Raw genomic sequence first — 23,103 nt, 5'->3', positions numbered from 1 at the left:
AGAAACTTTGCTGCAAGAATCTGAGGTTTATCTAAAGAAAAAGTTATGGAAGCCATATTTTCTCTTTTGGCACATTTGTACAATGTATTGCAAGATAAAATGGAGACGAGTGAACAATATGCTGACTGATATAGGTAAACCGATGTACTTGCCAGTTTGTGTTAGGAAATATAATCCTCAATTAAAAGTAAAAGTTGAAACACTTAAATTTAGTGTTAAATAGAAACTTCATTCATAAATTGGTAAAACAGTGGTAAGTGTTAGACAACACAGGACAAATAAACTCATCAAGAAAAAAATATGGCTATATAACCAACAGCTAATTCTTTACAAAAGAATAATGAAATGAAGTTCTCTTGACGATCTTCTCCAGCTATGCATGAAATGGAAAATATTTTCAACAAACAACCATTACAAAATTACAGCATAACATGTACAAAATTCAGAATTTTTAATTAGTTCTTGAGGCATTACTGAACACATTTGGCACCAATCAACCTCTTGTTACAAAAGAGAACATCCCTTCAAAAGCAGTTTACCTGCACCACCACCGGCTGCTAATAAAGAAAAAATGGTTTAGGTGTTTAACAACAGTTCTGTCTAAGAATAAATCAGAAAACATTTATTTCTATAATATATTCTGTTTTGGAGAACGGTACTTACCATTGTGTGCACACACTTAAGTCAATGCCTGTTAGAGCCTTGCAACAACGGATAGCAGTCTTAATCAGCACAGAGGGGTCCTTTTCTGGATCAGGTCCATCCAGTGATGGGGACCAGTGTCCTCCAATAGCCATAGCTTCATCTTTGCCTTTCATACCCACTAAAAACTGGATAAAAAAAGTCTCCTGAATGTTTCCCTGATAGGGAAAAACAGTTCCCCAAACTGTAAGAATAAGACTATAGGGTACAGAGAGCATGAAATATACATTTAACTTTGAAATCCATGAGTAGACTACAAATAATCATTCTGAAATCCAAAATTAAAAGTCTCAATCAAGAAAGAGTTCAGCTAATTTTTTTCCACAGCATTTCAGAAATGGAATAGGTTTAAAACATCATTACTCATTCTTGATTTGCAAGACTTTCCATTCAAAAATTACTTTATGGGCACAGGATTATGCTGAGGAACATTAGTTTTGTAATATGGCTACATTCAGACAAATCTTTATGATAAAAGGTAAAAATAATGTCTCAATTCTAACAGAGATAAACAGATACTGCCTTATAAAAATGAGCTAGTAAAACAACTAATGACTGATATTTATACAGCAGACTTCATCCAAAAATCCCAAAGTGCATTACTGATTGATGTACAAATGATAAACTATGGGGTTCATTTGTCTACTGAAATGCAACCACATTTGAAGTACAAGCAGATGCCTTTAAATACCATCCAGCTGTAACACTACATGACAGCTCATGATGGAAAGTAAGTATTGTACCTTCTTCAAATAAGAACAGCCATACTGGGTCAGACCAATGGTCCATCTATCCCAGTATTCTGTCTTTCAACATTGGCCAATGCCAGATGCTTCAGAGGGAATGAACAGAATAGGGCAATTAGCAAGTGATCCCACCCCAGCCATCCAATCCCACAGGGAGCAATCAAAGTTACCCAACTGCAATACAGATTGGACTCAGAGTCCAATATGCTTATTTATGGCAAAAAGGGCCATGGGAGTGTTTTAAAGACCACAGGCTCAAGCACCTCCATCAATTACTGAATAAAATAAGTATTTATAGTAACCAGAAATTTCATAGTACATTCTGCAGCAACAGAGTGTTAATTCCAAGGATCTTTTTTAAATTTCAACTTGGATAGAAAAAATATTTCTACTTAACTGTTGACCCAATTGGGTATTTTTCACCCCGAGACTTGAAAGACATCATAATGCTTGTGAAAAAGTATATTGCTAATTAGGCCTCTCTAGATATTTCAGTTTGAATACTCAAGTTTTAGACCTTTGTCCCACCAATCTGAACTCCCATGGTACCTCCTGCTGAAATACATTTTTTACCTTGACAAGTCTAGCAGGATGTTGAAATCCATCACGAAGTTCTTGTGGATCTTCAGCAAGGGCACATGATTTATGATAAAGATCTTCCATACTAGGACTAGCCATCAGCATCACCTGTTACAGAATCAATTAATCCAGCCTTGTTAAGATATCCTAGAACAGTTGTAAAATACCCAAATCTTGCCAACACTTAACCCCCTTGAGTATTTCCATTGAAGTCAACAGGACTACTTGTGTGCAACAGTAAGAATGTGCATTGTATTTCCAGGACTGGGACCTAAAGTAGCAAGTCAGAGTGACCCTACTACTTCTAATTTATTCTAATGATCTTTAAGACACCCAAAACAGAAAAGAAACACCGAGTCTGGTAGTCAGTTGTCTATATTAGTGTCAGCATATTTACTGTATATACAAAAGCACTGAGTTACTATGATATGTAATTAAGACACTATATTTGAAAAGGTAACTTGAAAACCTACTGTTTACTGAACACATTCACAAACTCTAGTATTATGCACTCAATGCCCTACACAGCGATGGGCACTGAGCACACTTCTGGTTTCAATCAGGATCTCGGTTTCTGAATACTGCCATAACATGATCTGTTGTCACATTTTGTTACAACCTGACCTAAGATACTAATACCACCTCTCTTCTTTCAACCACTATTTAGTGTGGTTTTAACAAAAACTTATTTCCTACACCAACATTAATTATGGAAACACACAAGTTCATTAAGCTTGAAGCAAGGTTTCCACTATATTCCTGATTTTGACTCTCAGCCCTAACTTCACTAGAACCAAGTGAAATTTTAGACAGATTTTACACAGAGGTAGAACTTTTCTGGAAGTTTAAGGTAAATTAGACAAGGCTTTTTGGAAACACATGGATTAAAAGAGAAACTATTCTTCTTACAAAAATGTTACCAACTCTAGAACAGATTGGTCTAGAAATTCCAGATTTGCTGTTATCTGCTAGCCTTAGAAGGGACTGGGGCATCTGACTAGTTTTAGGGAAGACTGTTTACAAAACTTAGTTATTAAGATGTTTTAAATGTTTATTATGGTCCTGATGCAGAGTTTATGGACTCTCAATGGTCCCAACATGTAGAATAGCTGGCCGAGAACTCAACTGAGAAGGGAGGTAGTCTAAGAGCAGTGGGAAAGAAATCACCATTACATGGGGAAAGGTAGGAAGGAAGCCATATGGGAGGGACCAGTCTAGAGAGAAAATGAAGTCCCATTTAGCTGTCTAGAGACCACTCCTTAATAAATGCACTGAGTGCCCCACTCTCTCAACAGCTAGTTTTTTCCCCTACAACAGGAAGAATGGGATGCAGGGATCGACATTTGGTGTGTGTGTGGTGGCGGGAGATGAGAGGTGCAGTTTATTCTGGGGACCAGAAGGAGAGAGATCTCAAGATAAGCATCAGACTGACTGCCTAAAAATGTCTTAGTGATGGCAATCTTACAAACCTAAAGAAATTCTGAGGCAAAAAATATGATTAAGTTATTATGAGTTCATTATACACCTCTACCCTGATATAACACTGTCATCGGGAGCCAAAAAAATCTTACCACGTTATAGGTGAAACCGCATTATATCGAACTTGTTTTGATCTGCCGGAGTGTGCAGCCCCCCCCGGAGCACTGTTTTACCACGTTATATTAGAATTTGTGTTACATCAGGTCGCGTTATATCTGGGTAGAGGTGTATTATATGTTACAAGTTTATAACCAGCTATTTATGGGAAAATCCTTTGAGAATGCTGTACTTCTCTGAAATCCCCCAGATTTTCAAACATTTGGAAATTCCAAGTTAAGTTTACATTTAAACACACCAAACAAGTACACAACTATGGAAAAGAACAACTATGGCCATTCAATAGCCTAAATTCTACTCCTGTATCACTATTCAAAGAACAACTGATATGCAGGAAACCATCCTAGCCTCAAACGGAGGGTATCTTAATTGCATCAGTGACTCAATACCACCTTACTCTTGCCTAGACTAATCATACTGCAAATTCTCCAGGTGTCTAACCTATTTGTTTCAAGATAAATGCAAAGCTCTTGAAAAAATGGATGTTAAGTAACAGATAGATGGCATTAAGGCTGTAAATACCTAAATGTAAGTATTTTGTCTGGTAACAGATAAATTGCAATCTCTTTAATTCAAAGATCTCAAAATGCTTTACAAACATTAATTTCAATACACCCCCTCAGGTTGGCAGGCATCATAACACCCATTTTACAGATGAGAAACTATGGCCTAGAAAGGGGTTAAGTGATGTAACCAAGGTCATACAGTGGCAGAGCTGAAGAAAGAACCCAGGGGCCAAAAGATAGAACTACTAAACCATCATCAACCATTATCCTACAGTTACTGATTATTTTAAGCTTTAAGTATTTGCAGGTTACCTTTAAGTTAGAAGATCTAGAAAACTGAAAACTAACATCCACTCAAACCTCAGTCAGTTTATTAAACAAAATATTAATATAGTAAAAACTTTTTAAACTGGCATGCTGGAGGAACAGGGGGGGTGCCAGTAAATTAAAAATGCCAGTTAACTCTGAGGGAGGGGTTTGGAGTACGCAGGGGGACGCCTTGAGGCAGGGGCATGGGAGGGGGCTCGGGGTGCTGGATGGGGGGGCACTCACCTCTGGTGGCCCCCCGCAAGCGGCTCCCCATCCCTGTTGCTCCTGGCGGAGGCATGACCAGGCAGCTCTGCAAGCAATGGGCTAGGAGCTGCAGAGTCAGCGCTTGAGGAGGGGGAACGGAGGCAGCGTGCCTGCAGAGCCGGCTGGCCGCGGCTTCGCCAGCAACAGCAGAGACAGGGAACAGCTTGCGGGGAGCTGCCGAAGATGAGTTCCCCCCCACATCCAGCACCCTGAGCCCCTCCCGGTCCCCAACAGCCTGCCCTAAGCCCCCTCCCAGACCCAAACTCCCTCCCAGAGCACGCCCCGCAGCCCCTCCCAGGCCAACGCTGCACCAGCTGCACTATAAACCAGACTTTCAGTGCAGATCAGAAATGCTGGTTTATAGAGCTTGCCAGCTGGTGAAGTGCCGGATAAAAGAGCTTTTACTGTATTATAGACAAGACTCAACTAAAAACATTTGAGCAGAGTGAAAAACTATTTGCTAAGGAAAGTAAATGTAAAGAGATGACAAAAACAATTAGAAAAATGTTACTCTGCAAGTGTATTCACAAGCTTCTCTCTGCCATCTTACCCCTTTTGTTTTCAAAAATTTCTAATGAAAAGTTAAACTATAAGGTGTCATACAAACCTTTGCGCTGTACAGGTGATCAGCATCTGGTGGATCAAGGACAGCAGTGTTTTTATCTAAAGGATCTACTTCTCTGTGCATTACATAGAAATTGCAGTAGTTCCCCAACTGAAATGGCCTTGACATAGGGAAAGCCTCCACCCATGTAAACTGAGCATCAAAAAAGTCACTAGGGATGTACAAGTTTTGATAACGTCGTCTCAGTTCCATCATATCACAATTAGGGCTGAAAGAACAAGAAAAATGTATTTTAAAAAGGTACAACAACAAGGGATTTTAATCTGAAAATAATTAAGCACTAAGATGTTTAAAGGGTCACTTCACCTTGAATGGGTCCCTTAGAATATGTACTAACTACTTATGCTAAACAATCAGTTCAATCTTGTATTTAGCTGTGTATCTTTCCCAGACCCGAAGACAACATCTCTGTGTAGCTCGAAAGCTTGTCTCTTTCACCAACAGATGTTGGTCCAATAAAAGATATTACCCTGACCCACCTTGTCTCTCTACTAATCTGGGACCGACATGTCTGCAACACTACATAAAGCTTTTGAGAAATATCCACCTGCACTAAGGGATCTGGCAATGCCCCACGCGAATACAGATTTTGTGCATAAAAAACGATCTCAGTGTCAGTACTTTCTGATGGTTTCCACTTACAAGAAGTTACAAGAACCAAGAAGTTGTAAGTGGAACTAACTTATATTCACTGAAAAAATTCTTAAGAATCTACCCACACATTTGCTTATGAAGGATGGAGAAACCTACTTGACAGAAACCCATAAAGGATCAGCTCTACAGGAAGTATGCCCTGCCTACAATGACTAAAGCCACTGGAGGATGGTCTCATTGCACATAACTCTACAGGTTACCCAAGGGAACAATCTGGTGTGCCTTTAACAGAGTAATTTCAGTAAGTGGAAAAAGTAAGCTAAATGTCTTCAAAAATCAAAAACATCCAAATAACGTTGGGCTTGAGTCACACACGTGGCAAACAGCTTTCCAACATCTGTTAATGCTTTCTCTATGTAGTCTAGAAGCAAGCTGATTATAATGTTTAAATTCATGAAAAATCCAAGGTAGTTGTTGGGGGTGTTTTTTTGAGCTAGCCTAGAGACGTGCATCTTACAATAATCTGTATTCATTTCTATATAAAAATGAACTTCAACAAAAAACTGATGGCCAATGAACATACCAGTCTAACGAAAACTTGGAAAACTGAACTGTGTAACGCGGGACAACACGCCGTGGTCTTCGAGGTGACCTTTCCCTCTCTCGCCGAGGTGATCTCTCTCTGGAGCGTTTTCTCTGGGGTGACCTCTCCCGTGACCTACGTCTCTCTCGTTCTCTTTCACGACTTAAAAAAATTTATATAAGATATGAACATTGCTCATTTTAGATGCAACAGCAAATTTTATGAAAATAGGCCTCTCACAGGTCAATAGTTCTACAAAGATACAGTGCATTCAAACAACAAGAAGCATTTATATAGAACTTTTCATCTCCAAAACAAATTGATGGTACAGTCTATGAGTAAAGAAAGAATCAAATCTCTATCAGGACTAAGCTGCTCAACTATACTCAGAAAATTAAACATAACATTTGATGAACTCCATAAGCAGATGTGTCATCAACAACACACCTTCTGTCATCTTTTCTGTTAGGCATAGGGTCCCCTCTGTCATTCCTCCCTGAAAATCTGGATGGAGGGTCTAGTCTTCGTGCTGGTTGAGGCTGTGAAACTATACGGACAGGGGGCTGTAACAAACCAGCTAAAAAATAAAAAACAATTTTTAGGATTTAAGCACAATTAAGAACCATTGCCTATTATAAACTGTTATAAATATTGAATATTTTTAAATCATTCTAAAATTCACTTAATAGTGTTTTGTCCACCAATAAACCAATTGTAAAACAGCATATTTAATAGCTTAGTATTTCCAAAAACACCATTCTGATGCCTTTCTTCACTGTGTGAAATAGAAGATACCTTAAAGCCAATTTTTAAATTTGTGCAGTAAATTTGAATGGCTTAATAGATGCTATTACAGTAATCACCTAAAAAACTTCCTGACAAAATGCTATGGATTATTTAGGAAATATCTTCAACTCAACAGAATATATTCAGGTTTTGAAGCATATACTGGGAAAAAACAAATACATTTCTATTGACCTTTCATTAGAGTTCTTCTCAGAAAAGCAAGTGGACAGTTGGATTTGTAGTTGCATTTATTTAACCCCATCTCCAAATAGTTTTGATAAAAAGATGTCCAAAAATAGTACACTTAACTGAAATATCATAACTTGGGAAAATATTCCTAAATATCGTGCCCTAATGGTACCTGCCAGAATACAGGTCGATATTTTATTCAGGAATCATTTCTGCTAAAATGGTGTTATAGGTTTTTCTTTCCTAATCTTTATCACTGGCAACATGTTTATGAAATCAATCCCTTTGTTTCATTGGAGTACTGCTTCTGCTACTTATTAGTCATATATCATCGTAATTATACTGGTGACATCACAACAATCTTCTTGATAAATACAACATTAAAGGATTATTTGCCCAGATGCAGAATAAGCAGAATGTAGCAAATACGTTAAAAAAGTTGTAAAACATAAGAATTCTCCTAACTTGAAAAACTAAGTTTTCCAGGACGTTTCAGTGGATCTTTTAGAATTACATTCCAATTTGTACTTTGAATTGCATGATATTGTCGGTGAGAATAAATACTATTTTTACATTTTATGGAGGATTTGTTTTTAGATTATAAAACCAATCTCTAAATCATAGGAATTGCAGCAGTCCAGAGGAACTTTCCTTAGCAGATTTTATTGAGGTACTACAGCTGAGTTCCACATACTGTATGGCTTTCTTCACATAACTCCATGTTTCAACCTGGAAAATGATACAGTCTTGCTCTTCTACAATCAACTATGTTCATTTTAGTTTTCGTTGGTTTTGTTACTTCATTCCTGTGATGGAACAGGTTTAAACATTACCTACATCAACACAACAGGGAGAAAAACCAATTTCATGTTTTGGAGGAATACCTTTCTGTTGTGGCTGTTGTAATAAAGGCTGAGGCTGTGTCTGAAGCAAAGGTGTAATAGAAGCTGCTGATATTTGTGCCTGCAACAGAGATTGTGGCTGTGGCTGCGCCTGAACGCTGAATGCAGTTTGCTGTGCAATAGGCTGAAGTACAGTTGGAGGTGTCTTAAGCAAAGGTTGGGTTTGAGTCTGGTTCTAATGGAAAAAGAGGGAATGCATTGTCAATTAACTTAATCAAAAGAATTCAACAAGAGCTAGATTGGGTAACCACATATACCTGATTTGGAAGTGTTTGAATCCTCTGTGCATTCCACTTGAAAGGCATATTGGGGTTATAAGTAGCTTCTACCAATACTCTATCTCCTACTTGAGGCGTCTTCCCTTTAACAGCACTGCAAAATTTTAAAATAAAAAAGTTGTATTATAAGAAAATGTTGTTTAGCTACAAAAATTAGCTTTATACTTGAAGAGTTAGTTATGAGGGGAAAATGTAAGAGTTACTAGTAAGACAGAGCCATGCTTCTGGGTTCAGCAACTTCATGTACAACACTTCAGAAACTGACCAGGAAGAGATGGGAGCTGTTTTATACTTTAAGCATCTTACAAAATGTATCTAGGGTCACACTGTACCTTACTACAGTTAGATCCTAGGGTTGAAGGGAGAGAGGACCCAGGGGTAGATCTCTAGAGTTCCCTTTAAATACTTCACTCAGGGGCAAGAGGAAAAGAAGTTGAGGGGGGGGGGGCGAGCGCGCCTTCAAATTCCATTAACTTCTGTCTGAAAATCCAGTGGAAATAATGCCTGCTTCAGATGAGGTGTATACTTAGAGCCGTTAAATTCCCTTTCTGGTCCCACACCAGCAAAGCCTCAAATGCATGTGTTAAGACAGAGGAACTGCATGCTATGTTGGCTCCACTACTCCCAAGTTCTGCAGCTCCATGGTTCTCAGTCCATTTAGGTTCCTAGGAGCTTCCCACCATGGGGTTTTGAGTAAGAAAAGTCCATATTATGAACCTAGCATTAACAGCCACTATCCTACCCAGGCATCTGACTTGCACTGCTGCTAGATGTCAACTAGCTGCAGAAATGGTCCCCAGTAGCAGAGAATTTGTAAGCTAAATTCTGAAACATTGCTTAGTGATGACATCACAGAACATAGCTGCAGCCAAGTGCACTTGCCTGAGCTGAAAAAAGACATCTTCATCCACAAAGCCAAATGTGTCATGCAGTTTTGTAACTACCCCTGTGAAGACACGCTGCTTCTGTGGTTGGGTTTGCTGCTGGCTTGACCGCGGTGTTGGATAGGAAACAGTTATCTGTGCTGCTGGCTGAGGAGTAGATAGGCTCAGGCTAGTAGGCAGTGCAACAGTTGGCTGTAACCAAAATAAAACATCAAACTCTATAAGCATTCAGATCCCACTGACACAATTATAAAGAATAGCTACTTGAGTAAGGAAAAGCATCTTTCTAAAAACAAATACTTTATAAACAAGAGGCTACTTTTCAAAGCGAAAAGCACATACAAAGCCACACATTACTCCTAAAGGAAATAATTAACTTTAAAATAAATTTAGATGATTCCCTGATACTAAAGAACTCCAATCAACCTAAAAAAAGGTAGACTGCATCGTTTTCAAAAATCCATAGCTCTTCAGCAGGGCCACCCACCATTAACTCAAGCTACTGGGTTACCTGGGACTGCATTCTTAAAGTTCCTCCACTCAGCCTATGGGTTCGATTCTGGAAATTAGCAGAGTGTGGAACTAACAAGATTCTTTTCTAACTAGTCAATTCAATTCCTTGTCTATTCATAAATACAGTCAGCAGAATGATGTGCACACAAGTGAATGTGACAAAGTCAGTATTCTGTTTTTACTGATGGTGGATTTTTAACACACATTGTTTTGAAGGTCTAACATTGAAAAATCAACTACAAATACTTTAAAGAATTGTGGCATTTTGGGCCTGTCAAGATCAGTAAGATCCCTTTAAAACAGTATATATGAAATACTGTTTCTAAAAATACAGAGCATTACATTATTTTCTCTTAAGTAAAGTTTCCCTAAACTGTCATATACTGTAAAATAATTAAAATCTTAAAGTCCAAGTTAAATTATTGTATGAGACAATATGCAAAAAAAGTTATTCCTTCTATGGCTGAAGGATAAAAATCTTTCCTTTACCTTTATTAATAAAACTAAAACTATGCAAATTTTTACAGCTAGATACAATACAATAAAGCTGTACCAGTAAAACTTCTATCATACTGGTACAGCTCAGATACCACACATTGTAACAAGACAGTATACAGGCAATCCACCATTATCTGTAAAATACCCTTAAAATAAAAACAATTGCCAAGATCACAGATTTTACATTGCCCTATTACCTATGTCTGGAGATGAAGACCAAACAATACAGCCAAACTAACCTGGGTTAAAAGGGTCTGCTGAGGTTGCTGCAACTTAAATAAAAAAATTATAAATTAATTTTATACACTTAAAGAAACTGTACAGTTTTACCTTCTCTTTATAACTAAGGAAAAATCGTTTTTGCTTCATTGACTTAGTTATCTGAGTGGAAACAGTTAATGCATTGGAATTCGGTCATTTCTATAGTCATATTCTGCATATCTATGGAAGTGTGTCCATTTATACATTTCATTAGGACCACAATTTCCAGACTTACTCAGTAATAGACACTTCAGTTTTCTTGATAGTTTCACCACCATAAATCACTAATATTTACGACATGTGATAGAGTGTCTCAAAAGAGACAGTTTGAGCAGCTGGGAAGGGTTAGGACTGTAATTTATCAATCCATGTATTCTCTCACAATACTGTAATTTCAGGTATGACAACAACGTATGCAACAGGGAACCTCTTTAGACAAAAGCATTCCAGCAGTTGAACTACATGGTATATTTAGAGCATGGCATTTATCATGGACCATATACAGTAGAACCTCAGAGTTCTGAACAACTCAGGAATGGAAGTCGTTCTTCATAACTCTGAACAAAACGTTATGGTTGTTCTTTCAAAAGTTTACAACTGAATATTAACTTAATACAGCTTTGAACCTTTATGTAGGAAAAAATTCTGCTTTCCCTTTAATTTTTTAGTAGTTATGTTTAACACAGTGCTATACTGTATTCGCTTTTTTCCCCCATCTCTGCTGCTGCCGCCTGATTGCATACTTCCAGTTTCAAATGAAGTGTGTGGCTGACTGGTCAGTTTGTAACTCTGGTGTTCATAACTCTGAGGTTATACTGTACATACATGGTACAGTATTTCAAATTCCCCATGGAGCACAAAAGGCAGACTCCTATTCTAGAGATTTTTCTCTATGGATGTGAAGTTAGACTCAAATTCTCTTTCATAAATAAAAACAAACTATTTACATTGTTTGTTTAAAGAAAATATTCAGTAAGGAGAAGTTTCAGAAAATATTCAGTCCGGAGACTAATCCTGCAAAGACATGCACACTACAGTATAAGTTATTTGTGATGTACACAATAAGAATTAGACAAACCTGTTGTTGTACACTATAGAGCGTCTGCTGAGGTTGTGAATATTGCTGAAAAACATACAAGAGCAAGACAGCTGATGAACAGAAATTACAAGCCAGCTACTAAATCCCTTAGGAAACAAACAAATACAAAATCTAACATTTATAAATTGCCTTAAATCTGTTTTAGAGGACACACTGTCAAATTCGGTAATTTCTAATACAAAACTTGACCAATACAGTCCACCAATTACTCTTATAACAAAGACCATCAGAATTAAAAATTCATCCTGGATCACCTTAGAATTCCACAATATCAAACATCATCCATTAATCCTGCCACTCAAAATAATTAAATATCTAGGTCACAAAACATGAAATTATGTCAAATATTGCTAAACTATGCATTGTGGCTTAGTGAAGTATTTGGAACTTTCAATGTGGAGCTTACTGACAGTAAAACTCAGTTCACTAAAAATCGATCTTGTTTGTACAGGGAAGGCAAACACATTTTATTCTACCTGGTCCTCAAGTTAGGCTAGTTTAGGCTTGAAGAGCCAATGTTTTCTATATTACGAAGTTTGTGTAGTCAGCAGAACCACCCCTAAAACATAATGTTCTTTACCTGCTGTAATGCAGCAGCTGCAGCTGCAGCTTGTTGCTGCAAAGCAGCTGTCTGAGTTAGCTGATAGTTGGTTGGAGTTTGTGTAGTGAGGCCTGCTGCCGCCAATGCTGTTTGCTGGGTATATATTGTAGGAGAGGCTCCAAGCAATGATGGCTGCTGAACACCAAGAGCAGCTGAAAACAGAACAAACAGTTATGCATTAAGACTCATCATGGCAAGAAAAGGATCCTTACTCTCAATGCTAGTGCTTTCTTCCCCTGGCCTACTCCGAACTCTCTCAAGGGGTTGGGGCACTCCTGAATCTTGACTCCCAGGTGCCATTTCCTTCCTTCTCTATCTTAGATAACAATAAATATTTTAAAAGCAAGCCTTTAAAAAAAAAAAAAAAAAAATCACACTTTGCCTCATATTAAATCAGAATCCATAATAAACAGAACCCACTCCCATAATATTACAGTCACCAGGTTTCTATTCTAGCAACAAAAGAAGTTGCTGGAACTCATGCCTCTGTAACAAGCTCTTCTGCAGTAAGGAGGTTGGCTGCACTAGCAACTGCAATTCTGCTACATGGCAGTCCTTGATGCACCACTGTGGCTAATAAGACGTTAGTTGTAGAATTTTGCTGCTCATGATTGGCAAAAAGGTGGACAGCTTCAGCCTTGCAAGCTCTGCCCTGGTACCACAAAGTGAAAAATGTTATTTTTTGATGGTAGTTACAGAGCATTGACAGCCACCACAATTCTGCCAGACTGACAAACAGTGCTGTTTCAGATACATTTTTCTTGATGGAATCAAGAACACGGTACCACATATAGCATGCACACATACTGTCATGATTTAGCTCTGATTTAGGACAAAATTGCCTGTGACAAAGAGATGATGATGAAAGACGTCATGTTTTAGTAATGAGAGCACAAACCGAGATGTCATTACCAGCGCAATGAATCTTAAAATATTTACTTATAAATTAGGGTATTTCAACCCCCTCCATACAAAATGAGCCCTTTGGATTATTCCTATTTGCTTGCCACCCACTATTCATAAATACAATCCCAAGAAAAAGGAGCAGTTTAAAATACTCCGTAACAGGGTGACATACTAGCATCATATTGGCTATCCTGCTAACGTCTCTTCTAAAGTTAGAAGGAGGTAAGGAGTTTGATTTGCTAGTTTTTTTAAATAACTTATGTAATTTTAATTTTGTCACATTAATAGCTTAACTTCCTTCTTTCCATGGATTTTTGCTATTTTTTAATAGCTGGATTAATATTTCATTCTGTTCTGGGTTTTGCTACATGAACCAGAGACAGGAGAAGTCCAGAACCAGAAGGAAGACATCCTAATGGGCCCCTCCATACAGCTCAATGAGATTTCCTAACCACCTTCCCTTCCCGCAATCTTAATGCAGTAAGACCCCCAACAAATATATATGTCCTTTACTGAGAGACAGGAGGAGTAACCTGGAGATAATGGGTAGAGAGCTAAGATTTACTTAGGGATAAAGAGGTGAGAGATAGCTATTCTTTGTCTATTTTCACTAGAGTCCCCCTTTTTCTGTTTCCTCTAAGGTCTTAGCATTGTGGTCTGTATGCCTCATGCAGCTCCTGGATTGCTTTGATAACTCCCAGAAGAGTATCGATACATCAACCAATCACTTTCCTGGGCTACTCTCAGTGTTACTGATGACAGAATCAGTCGCCAGAATTGTTACTGGCGAGAGCACAAGAGCATGGTGGAATTCTCCTAGGATAGCCAAATGAATTGATACTGACAGCTACATTACCTAAGCTTTCATTCTACACTAGTACTGAAATGGTCAAACTGAACTGGTCAGGGTTGAAGCAGTTGTAAACCTTGCTGTAGCTCAGGGGCGGGCAAACTTTTTGGCCTGAGGGCCACATCAGGTTTCCAAAATTGTATGGAGGGCAGGTTAGGGGAGGATTTGCCTCCCCAAACAGCCAAGTGTGGCCTGCCCCCACCCCCTATCCGACCCCTCCTGCTTCTTGCCCCCTGACCGCCCCTGGAACCCCTACCCCTGACTGCCTCCCGCCGGCCCATCCAACCCCCCTCATTCCTGACCCCCCCCCGACCCCTTCCTCATTCAACCCCGTTCCCTGTCCTCTTACCGCCCCGACCCCTATCCACACCCTGCCCACCACCCCGAACTCCCCTGCCCTCTATCCAATCCCCTGTTTCCTGCCCCCTTACCACGCTGCCTGGAGCACCGATGGCTGGTGATACTACAGCCGTGCTGCCCAGAGCGCCAGGACAGGCAGCCGCGCCGCCCAGCTGGAGCCAGCCACGCCACCCTGCAGCACAGAGTACCAGGTCAGGCCAGGCTCTGCAGCTGCGCTGTCCCGCCCCAGGAGCTCGCAGTCCTCTGCCCAGAGCATTGTGCCGGCAGCGGAGCGAGCTGAGGCTGCGGGGGAACTGCAGAGGAGAGGCTAGGGGCTAGCCTCACAGGACAGGAGCTCAGGGACCTGGCAGGAGGGGCCTGCAGGCCGGATGTGGCCTGCAGGCCGTAGTTTGCCCACCTCTGCTGTAGCTAGTGCGCTTATAATGGTACTTAGAATGTTTGCAAGCACTTTCACGTGTTGACACAAAGTTCCACGAGCATGAACTAATGCTATAAATGCCAATACTTTCTAGTGTAAACCAATCCTAAGAAAATCTAACTAGCAAGTTTGTGAAACTCACAGGATATTTTAGTAATTTCTATTATGTAAATTTGAAGGGCAAAACCTGAAATTGTACCATTGTAATTTTTTAAAAGAATTGCATCTTTGTTGATTTTAGTTAAATTTTGTTAATCATTTTGCCACAACACCACACATGCTGGTAAAAGCAGAACAGAAGAAATGAAACTGAAAGAACTACCTCTGTAGAGAACACTGTTTCTACTCGGAAAAATACTTCACGGGTTCCAAAACTACTTTTCAAATCTACATTACGGATGCCAAATTACAGCTCACTAATCAAATACAGAAAGAGGAGGCTAAGTTTGCAGAGTGGAATTAATGGGATCCGAAGGGAACCATATCCTCCTTTGAGCTTGTCTTCTAGGCTTGTTATGACAGTGAAGATGTATATGAGGGAAAAAATATACAGCAAAAATAAAAAGGAATCTTCAAAACTACAAAATATTATCTAAAGATTGTAGAGATGAGCAGACCAGGCCAGAATCCATTTAACTTTTCATAGATGTAACAGTCTTAGAATTTTTACTTAAATTAACAGAATTGTATACTTAAACAAAATACCTCATCTTCACTTCATTAAGCAAGTAGTGAAGTAGTAATTCTAAATTTGTAACATTACAATCATTTCCTTATTAATAAACCAGACTAAGTCTTTGCTACAAGATGAAACAGCAGAAGTTGACTGAGAAAGGAGAAATAGATCTATATTTGCAGGATGCCTGTGTGACCTTGAGTGTCAAGGTAGAAGTCTCTAAAAACAGCAGTGTGTTAGGGCTATGCACGCATGCCCTCCTCGTGGGACCAAAAATGTGATCCTAGGATTACTTAAGGAGCCCCAGCACAGCCGAGTTCCTTTTCACAAAGAGCCTAAGACTCGAAAAGAAGAGGAAAAGTGCACATCTAGATAAGAAATCATGTCAACTAACTACATTTACTATTAAGTAGCTTCTCTTTCTCCTTCAAAAATCTCACATACAGAGTCCCACTTATTGGACATTACGTAACCATAAAAGCCCATGGAATAACGATGGTCTTGTGGTTAAGGCACTGGATTGGTAGTCAAGAGACCCAGATTCAATTTCTAACTCTGTCAAAAACTTCCTTTGTGACTTGGCCAAGTAATTTAATTTGTGTCTAAACATCCCCCACACCCTACCCCTCTGAAGTGAAAATACTACTACTCTCTTTCAAGGGTTTCTGTTGAGATTTATAAATCTCAAAGACAAAGAAATTTCTCATGCATAAAGGCTACTGCCTTAGATTTACTGGAGTTTGAGTTTAGATACTGAGACATCTGTACCCTTATAGTAGGTCTGTATGTAAAGTGTTCTTGAGTTAGACAACATCCGAGTAAATAAAGACTGTATTCTGTGGAATTCTCTCCATATGCTACGAATAGTGTGTGAGGTCTACCTAAAGGTAACTAAGAATATATTTAAAATGTAGGCTGCATAACCATCTACCACCACAGGTAATTCTTGAGGATTTGAGGGGGAAAACAAGGTTTGATTTAGGTTTAAAAACAAAACAAAAAAAATACCAGATTTTTTTAAGTCAGAAATTCAGGATGGTGACACAAGACGTTCTTGTTTATATGGACCACCATATAAAGACCTTGGATTTCACCCATTCTCTCTGTCAATAACAAATCATTCCTTCTAGCTATATCACGAGAAACTTCAAATGGCTTAAATAGTGATCCCATAAAGACTGTGACCATCACATCTAAAGATCAGGAAGGTAGACGCCTTAGTATTGTTGCAAGAAACTTCTAAGGTAACTAAAGCTAAAGAAGAATCTCTATTTCATTTGACTGTGCATTTGACAGTACTTTTTTTGTACAGTCAGTTTCAGTTTCCCCTGAGTATCAGGGGGGTAGCTGTGTTAGTCTGGATCTGTAAAAAGCAACAAAGAGTCCTGTGGCACTTTATAGATTAACAGACGTAGTGGAGCAGAAGCTTTCATGGGTGAACACCCACTTCGTCAGACGCAACGACGTGGGTATTCACCCATGAAAGCTTCTGCTCCAATATGTCTGTTAGTCTATAAGGTGACACAGGACTCTTTGTTGCTTTTTACAGTTTCCCCTGAGAAGTCCAAGTTATTCTTGTTTATATGGTTCTCTTTCACAGGACACCAGGAGAGAGAAAAAAGTTTAAAGAAAATGTGTGTACAGAACCACAAAATATGGGAGAGACCCCAACTTCCAACAGTTTTTATTTATTACAGTTAATACTGTAATAAATAAAAGTATCAGAAAGTTTAGGATGTTTTTATAAAGTTAATGACAATAAGGAGACCCTTAAAAAAAATCTTTTCAATAGCATGTGAAAACATGAAAGATACTGAATCAGAGATAGGGCTTCTAGGTTAACCTTTCTGACTGTCTGAGTATGCTGATTGAAGAAAAAAATAAAGTAAGTTGAATTGTGGACATTAACTAAGTACTACCCCAGCGGAGTCCACAATGAAAAGTTTCCCACTTCAGGGCACAAGTCTTCAAATAAGGTTTATTGGATCACCACCATAATTTTTATTTTATATTCAAAAGGTAGCTAGAGAAGTGAACAAAGTACAGTGATAATGTACTCTCATTAACCTCTTAGTAAGGAGATGGGTCACTGATTTCTGCACCAGAAGTCTCCCCCCGAAATGTTGGCGCTTTCTTACCAAGTTACCTTGCATTACAATAAATCAAACCTCAAAGTCACAAATACATGGAAGGTTAAGGCCTGGACTGCATCAGATAGGATAGGGCACAGCAAAAGTAGCTTTTTTATAGCTGTCACTATATGAGATTACGAATTGTATAAGGCACCAACCAGGTGTAGAACACTGCACTTGAATTTGACGATCTGGGGGCAGATGTCCTCCAGAGATTCGTGTTAGTGTGGCAGCATATTCTTCCAAGATTTTGCCTGTCCATTCCAAAGTGATCTGAGTCAGGCCAAGGTTTAACTTCATCCAACTACTCTTTATCCAGGAATTGATCTTGGCCATGCAGGCCTTGAGATAAGTGAATGATGGTGTTTGTATTAGCTATAAGAGAAATATCCACATATAGCTGGTATCTGACTCAGTCATCTTATGATTTTTCCCAGTAAAGTAATCTGTACTGCAAAACAACAGCTTCTCGAGTATTTAGACTACTGAATGCTTTAATGAAAGTGATAAGACTGCCCTCTTCAAATAAAGTCTTAGCAATTTCTATTAGTAGGGGGTCCTAGATGCTCATTACATGTTCCAATTTCACCCAGATACGGAGTAATGCAATCAACCACATTCTCAGTGGGGATGGAGTCATAAATCTGTGTCTCATCACCATATTGCAGACATTGCAACTCACGTCTCCTCCCAACATCACATGCACGTTAAGCAAAAGGAGATGACAAGATGGGACCCCATAGAACCACACAAGAGCACCACTAGAGAAGGAGAGTGCTACTCGAGAGGAAGAATGACAGTCCATCATCAAGAGCACCCTCAGATGTGCCGACAATCACTAACAATGTACTCAGTTCTCCTCCATAGGCGGTCAACAGCCACAAAGGACATGGGTCTTGAGCACAAGTTGATGGATGAACTACTCCCCAAACCCTAAAGGGAGCGACACTGATTGAAACTTAAGCAGAGAAGACTTGCCATTTGTCCCCTCCTACACATATTCTTCCCCAAGCGAGGAAGCCAATCTTAACCAAATCAGCAATGGAATTGGCAAATTACAAAAGTTACTCAATTCTGTTCTTTTAAGATTTCTGGATTGAACTGAGAATGAAAGTTACTGCAGGAGAGTCATACAGGTGCTCCTGACTCTAGAATACATGCAAAAGCATCTTTCAAAGAATCTAAACCTCTAGTCCTCTTGATCAAAACAGAAAGGAATATGAATTCTCTTTAGAAGGAAAGCGATCTAATGGAAATGTTCACCACTTTTGAAATATGCAGGCTAACACTGAAGACCTGAGAGATCAGTTATGCTGAGCAGCGTATAATTTGGAATGAGGCTGTCCACCATGCTAGTTCTCCTCCCCAGAAGATCATAAAATCATAACAATGTAGGGCTGCAAGGGACTTTGAGAAGTCATTCAAGTCCATTCCGCTGCACTGAGGCAGGAACTAGTAAACCTAGACCAGTCCTGACAAATGTTTGCCCAACCTTCTTTTCAAAAACCTCTAATAGAACCTCTCTTGGAAGCCTATTCCAGAACAGAACTACCGGTATAGTTATCAAGTTTTTCCTTACAGCTAACAAATCTCTCTTGCCACAGATTAAGCCCATTACTTCTTGTCCCTACCTCCAGCGGGCACAGAGAACTGATTGGTGTCCTCTTTATAACAGTTCTTAGCATATGTGAAGACTTATCAGGTGTCTTTCCCCCCTCCCCTATCTTCTTTTCTCAAGACTAAACATGTCCAATTTTTTTAATCTTTCCTCATCGGTCAGGTTTTTTAAACCTTTTACTTTTCTTGTTCTTCTCTGGATGCTCTCCACTTTGTCTCCATCTTTCCTAAAGTGTGGAGCCCAGAAATGGATACAATACTCCAAATGAGGACTCACCAGTGCCCAGTGGAGTGGGACAATTATCTCCTGTGTCTTACATACAACACTCCTATTAATATACCCCAGAATATTAGTCAACAATGTGATGTAGTTGCAGAAAAGGGTCATTCAGTGTGCGATCCACTATCAACCCCAGATCCTTTTCAGCAGTTATTCATCATTTTGTAGTTGTGCATTTGATTTTTCCTTACTAAGTGAAGTACTTTGCATTTGTCTTCATTGAATTTCATCTTGTTGATTTCAGACCAATTCTCTAATTAGTCACCGTCATTTTGCATTCTAATCCTGTCCTCCAAAGTGCTTGCAAAAAACTATTCCCAGTTGGTATAAAAGCCCAAGGTTCAAGATGAGGTAGAGTGCATCACTGGCAAAGCTGGGTTGTCCAAGCACCCCAAGATTCATTTTCCCATTGTCAATATAGCACAGAGGTTCACAAGGTGGATACACAGGGGCTGCCCCCTTTAAATTACCCCTCATTTTTAATTTATAAGGGGTGTGTGTCCACGCTCAGAGGCTTGCTGTGTGAAAGGGGTCACCAATACAAAAAGTTTGAAAACCAATGATCTAGCACAAAGCCATAGTGTTAAGATTAATTAGAAAAAGAAAAACTTTCAAGTCAAAATCAGATTGTTCCAGGTTCAAAGAAGTTTATAAAAAAAATCTGGCTTCACTGGTTATCCACAAATCTTGATTCTGAAGATGGTCCCTACTAAGGGCTGCAGCCAAAACCTAAAGGGTGTCACAATCACTGCAGATGAACAGGAGGAAACCCTTGCAGGCATTTACAGGAAATGTCCAGCACTATTACCAGGATCTGCAAATATGCTTGCATCTATGAGACTCATTCAAGATTTTCTGTAGTGCTCATCACCATAATATCTACCCTTAACCAACGCAGAAAGGCTTTAGTCCAAGTCTTGCAAACAATAGATGCAGGAAGCCATGAAACCAAGGATCTTTACTGTGTTGCAAGCTGCAATCTTGACAGAGAAGGCTGCTGGAGAAAAGTTGCTTATAACTTTGCCAAACTTTAATAGTTTCAGTTGAAAATTTCTGTGACAGGTGTCTCCTCTTTCAGAGAATGAAGATGGGGGAAACACCTTATTTTGACCACATTACAAAGTCCTTGGGACCTTCTCTTCAAAATACTAGCACTTCCATGCTTTGGAGCAGGCGCTTGAAATTTGAGAGGTGGAGGCTTTTGAGTTTAGAATGTGCCTTTTGCCCTCCCCATGAAAATCCACCCAAATTTGGCCAGGTTATAAGCCTTTGAAAAAATTTTCAGTAAAGGCTTACTAGAATTTAACAGCTAAACCCTGGAGAGTCCATTCTCACTGAGCATGTTCAAGTCTCGCACCTCTCCTTGTGTTGACCAGTTTGTTCATGCACCAACTCCAGAGTGACTGAGCATGGTCCCTCACCTCACAGCTCCTACAGCTCTGTGCATGCACCTACCCCATAGAGCAACTGAACATGTGCCAGGCCACTTCCCTGCAATGTAGGCTCTGAACCAGGGCAGGGCCAAGCACTGTAACAAGGCAGAAAGTCTCTCTCCTGTGCTCCCACTGGCTCCCGCTGCTGGCAGTCAGAATCCATCTGATTCAAATGGAAGGGGGACAAGAGACAGCAAAAGGGAAAGGAATAAATAGGAACTGCCACTGGTTTGGCATGAGACAAAGACAAGGAGACAGGGAGCAGAGCTGGGAGAGTCTGAATGGAGGGGGAGAGAGCTTGGACAAAGAGATGGGATGTGGAACTGCAACTGGCTAGGCAATGATGGGGATGAGAAGCCTAAAGACTGGTGATTGGGATGTGGTAGGCAAAGAGAATGGGATTGGAACAAGGAACCTGGTATGGGGAAGAGAAAGTACCAGGACAAGTTGGAGGGGACAGGGCAAAGGGGGTTAAACTTCAAGAGTGGGGAACAAGCAGAAAAGTCTGTGCTCCCCAGAACACATTCCCCTATAGAGCTTGGGATGGAACCAAAGATTCCTGATTCTCAACATTCCTCCTGCTGTCAGCAAATACTTTGCCAATGGGTTTCACAGTTATACCATCCCCCTCTACTGTTGCTCCATATAGAAATAGTATGTTATCTTCTATCAGTTACTCCATTAGCTCAAATGGCATTGGTCTGCGTGATGGAATTAAAGGTTCCAAATGTGATGATCCACGTGGGTGTCAATATACTGCCATGTGATGGAATTTGTGTTTTCAGTTTGCTTTTTTAATAAGCGAGGAAATTACATACAAAAAAAGATACTAAGAACATTATTAAGGTTGCAAAGTCAAGCACTCAAAAGTTAGGAAATGCCCCAATTAAGATTGTTTGTGTAACCTTAATTTGGCCCCCTAGTGAATATGCATTAGGAATGAGTCTTCACTTACATGATCACATACTATATTTTTTCACAGAACCCCTGCCTCATCCAGTGCACAGGATGGACCTGCTCAGAGGATGAATTAGGACTGTTTAGTGAAGGAGACTTGTCTGCAGAATTCCTGCCTCATTTGTTACAGAAGTTGGAAGATGAGTAACATATGACAGGTGATGGCTGAAAGAGAAAGGTATCATGATTAAGACAGTTAAATGCTGCCTTGGAGAATTGAATTCTATCCCTGCCTCTGCCACCAAGTTCCTGTGTGATGCTAAGCAAGTCTCTTAAACCCAACTTTTCAGAGATGGTCACTAACTGTTTCTTATCGTTTCTGGATGCCCAGCGTGAGACCCTGGAACCTCATTTTTATAAAAGTGCTGAGCACTCAGCTGCAGCTGAAGTCAATGGGAGCTGTGCTTGAATATACAGTCACCTATAATGCTAAGTACCTTATAAAATCAAGTCCTAAGCATCTCAAATTGAAAACATAAAATTAGTGCATACTTTTGATCTTACTCGATGCCTCAGTTTCCCATCTGTAAAATGGGGATGAAAATACTCTCTCATTTCACAGAGCATTTGGGAGACAAATTAATTTGTGTTTATGAAACACTCTGATATTATACTGATGAGTTTCACAGAAAAGCCCATGGGAAAATTAATAATTCTGTCTTTAGAGCAGAGGTTGAATAGTGTGCTGTAAAAAAGGCCTAAACTAAAGCCACACACTGAATAATGGGAAAACAAAATATTGCTTATTTGCTCATTAACTGAGCATCATCCATCCTGCACATTAAATGAGGCAGGGGCTCTGTGGAACGAAATAGTATGTGATTGTATCAGAGGGGTAGCCATGTTAGTCTGAATCTGTAAAAAGCAACAGAGGGTCCTGTGGCACCTTTAAGACTAACAGAAGTATTGGGAGCATAAGCTTTCGTGGGTAAGAACCTCACTTCTTCAGATGCAAGTCT

General features: G+C 39.6%; 1 protein-coding gene and 1 non-coding gene across 2 annotated transcripts in view; both read right to left on the bottom strand.

The window, feature by feature from the left end:
- CCAR1 (cell division cycle and apoptosis regulator 1) overlaps positions 1 to 23,103 on the bottom strand; it is a gene marked incomplete in the record, with an annotated part of 43,758 nt that overhangs the window by 17,318 nt on the left and 3,337 nt on the right. The window contains 11 exon segments of the mRNA XM_034776274.1: positions 664 to 830; positions 2,022 to 2,135; positions 5,310 to 5,535; positions 6,505 to 6,666; positions 6,952 to 7,081; positions 8,364 to 8,556; positions 8,639 to 8,753; positions 9,542 to 9,735; positions 10,794 to 10,826; positions 11,894 to 11,938; positions 12,495 to 12,667. Of these exon segments, the coding sequence (XP_034632165.1) occupies positions 664 to 830; positions 2,022 to 2,135; positions 5,310 to 5,535; positions 6,505 to 6,666; positions 6,952 to 7,081; positions 8,364 to 8,556; positions 8,639 to 8,753; positions 9,542 to 9,735; positions 10,794 to 10,826; positions 11,894 to 11,938; positions 12,495 to 12,667 (1,552 nt within the window).
- LOC117881137 lies at positions 1,005 to 1,067 on the bottom strand. Its single transcript, XR_004646711.1, has one exon. It is a non-coding gene; the product is annotated as a small nucleolar RNA SNORD98 (small nucleolar RNA).

This window comes from Trachemys scripta, chromosome 7, assembly GCF_013100865.1.
Source record: "Trachemys scripta elegans isolate TJP31775 chromosome 7, CAS_Tse_1.0, whole genome shotgun sequence".
Lineage (NCBI taxonomy): Eukaryota > Metazoa > Chordata > Testudines > Emydidae > Trachemys > Trachemys scripta.
Note: the sequence above shows the minus strand (reverse complement) of the source record. Positions and strands in the feature narration are given on the sequence as shown.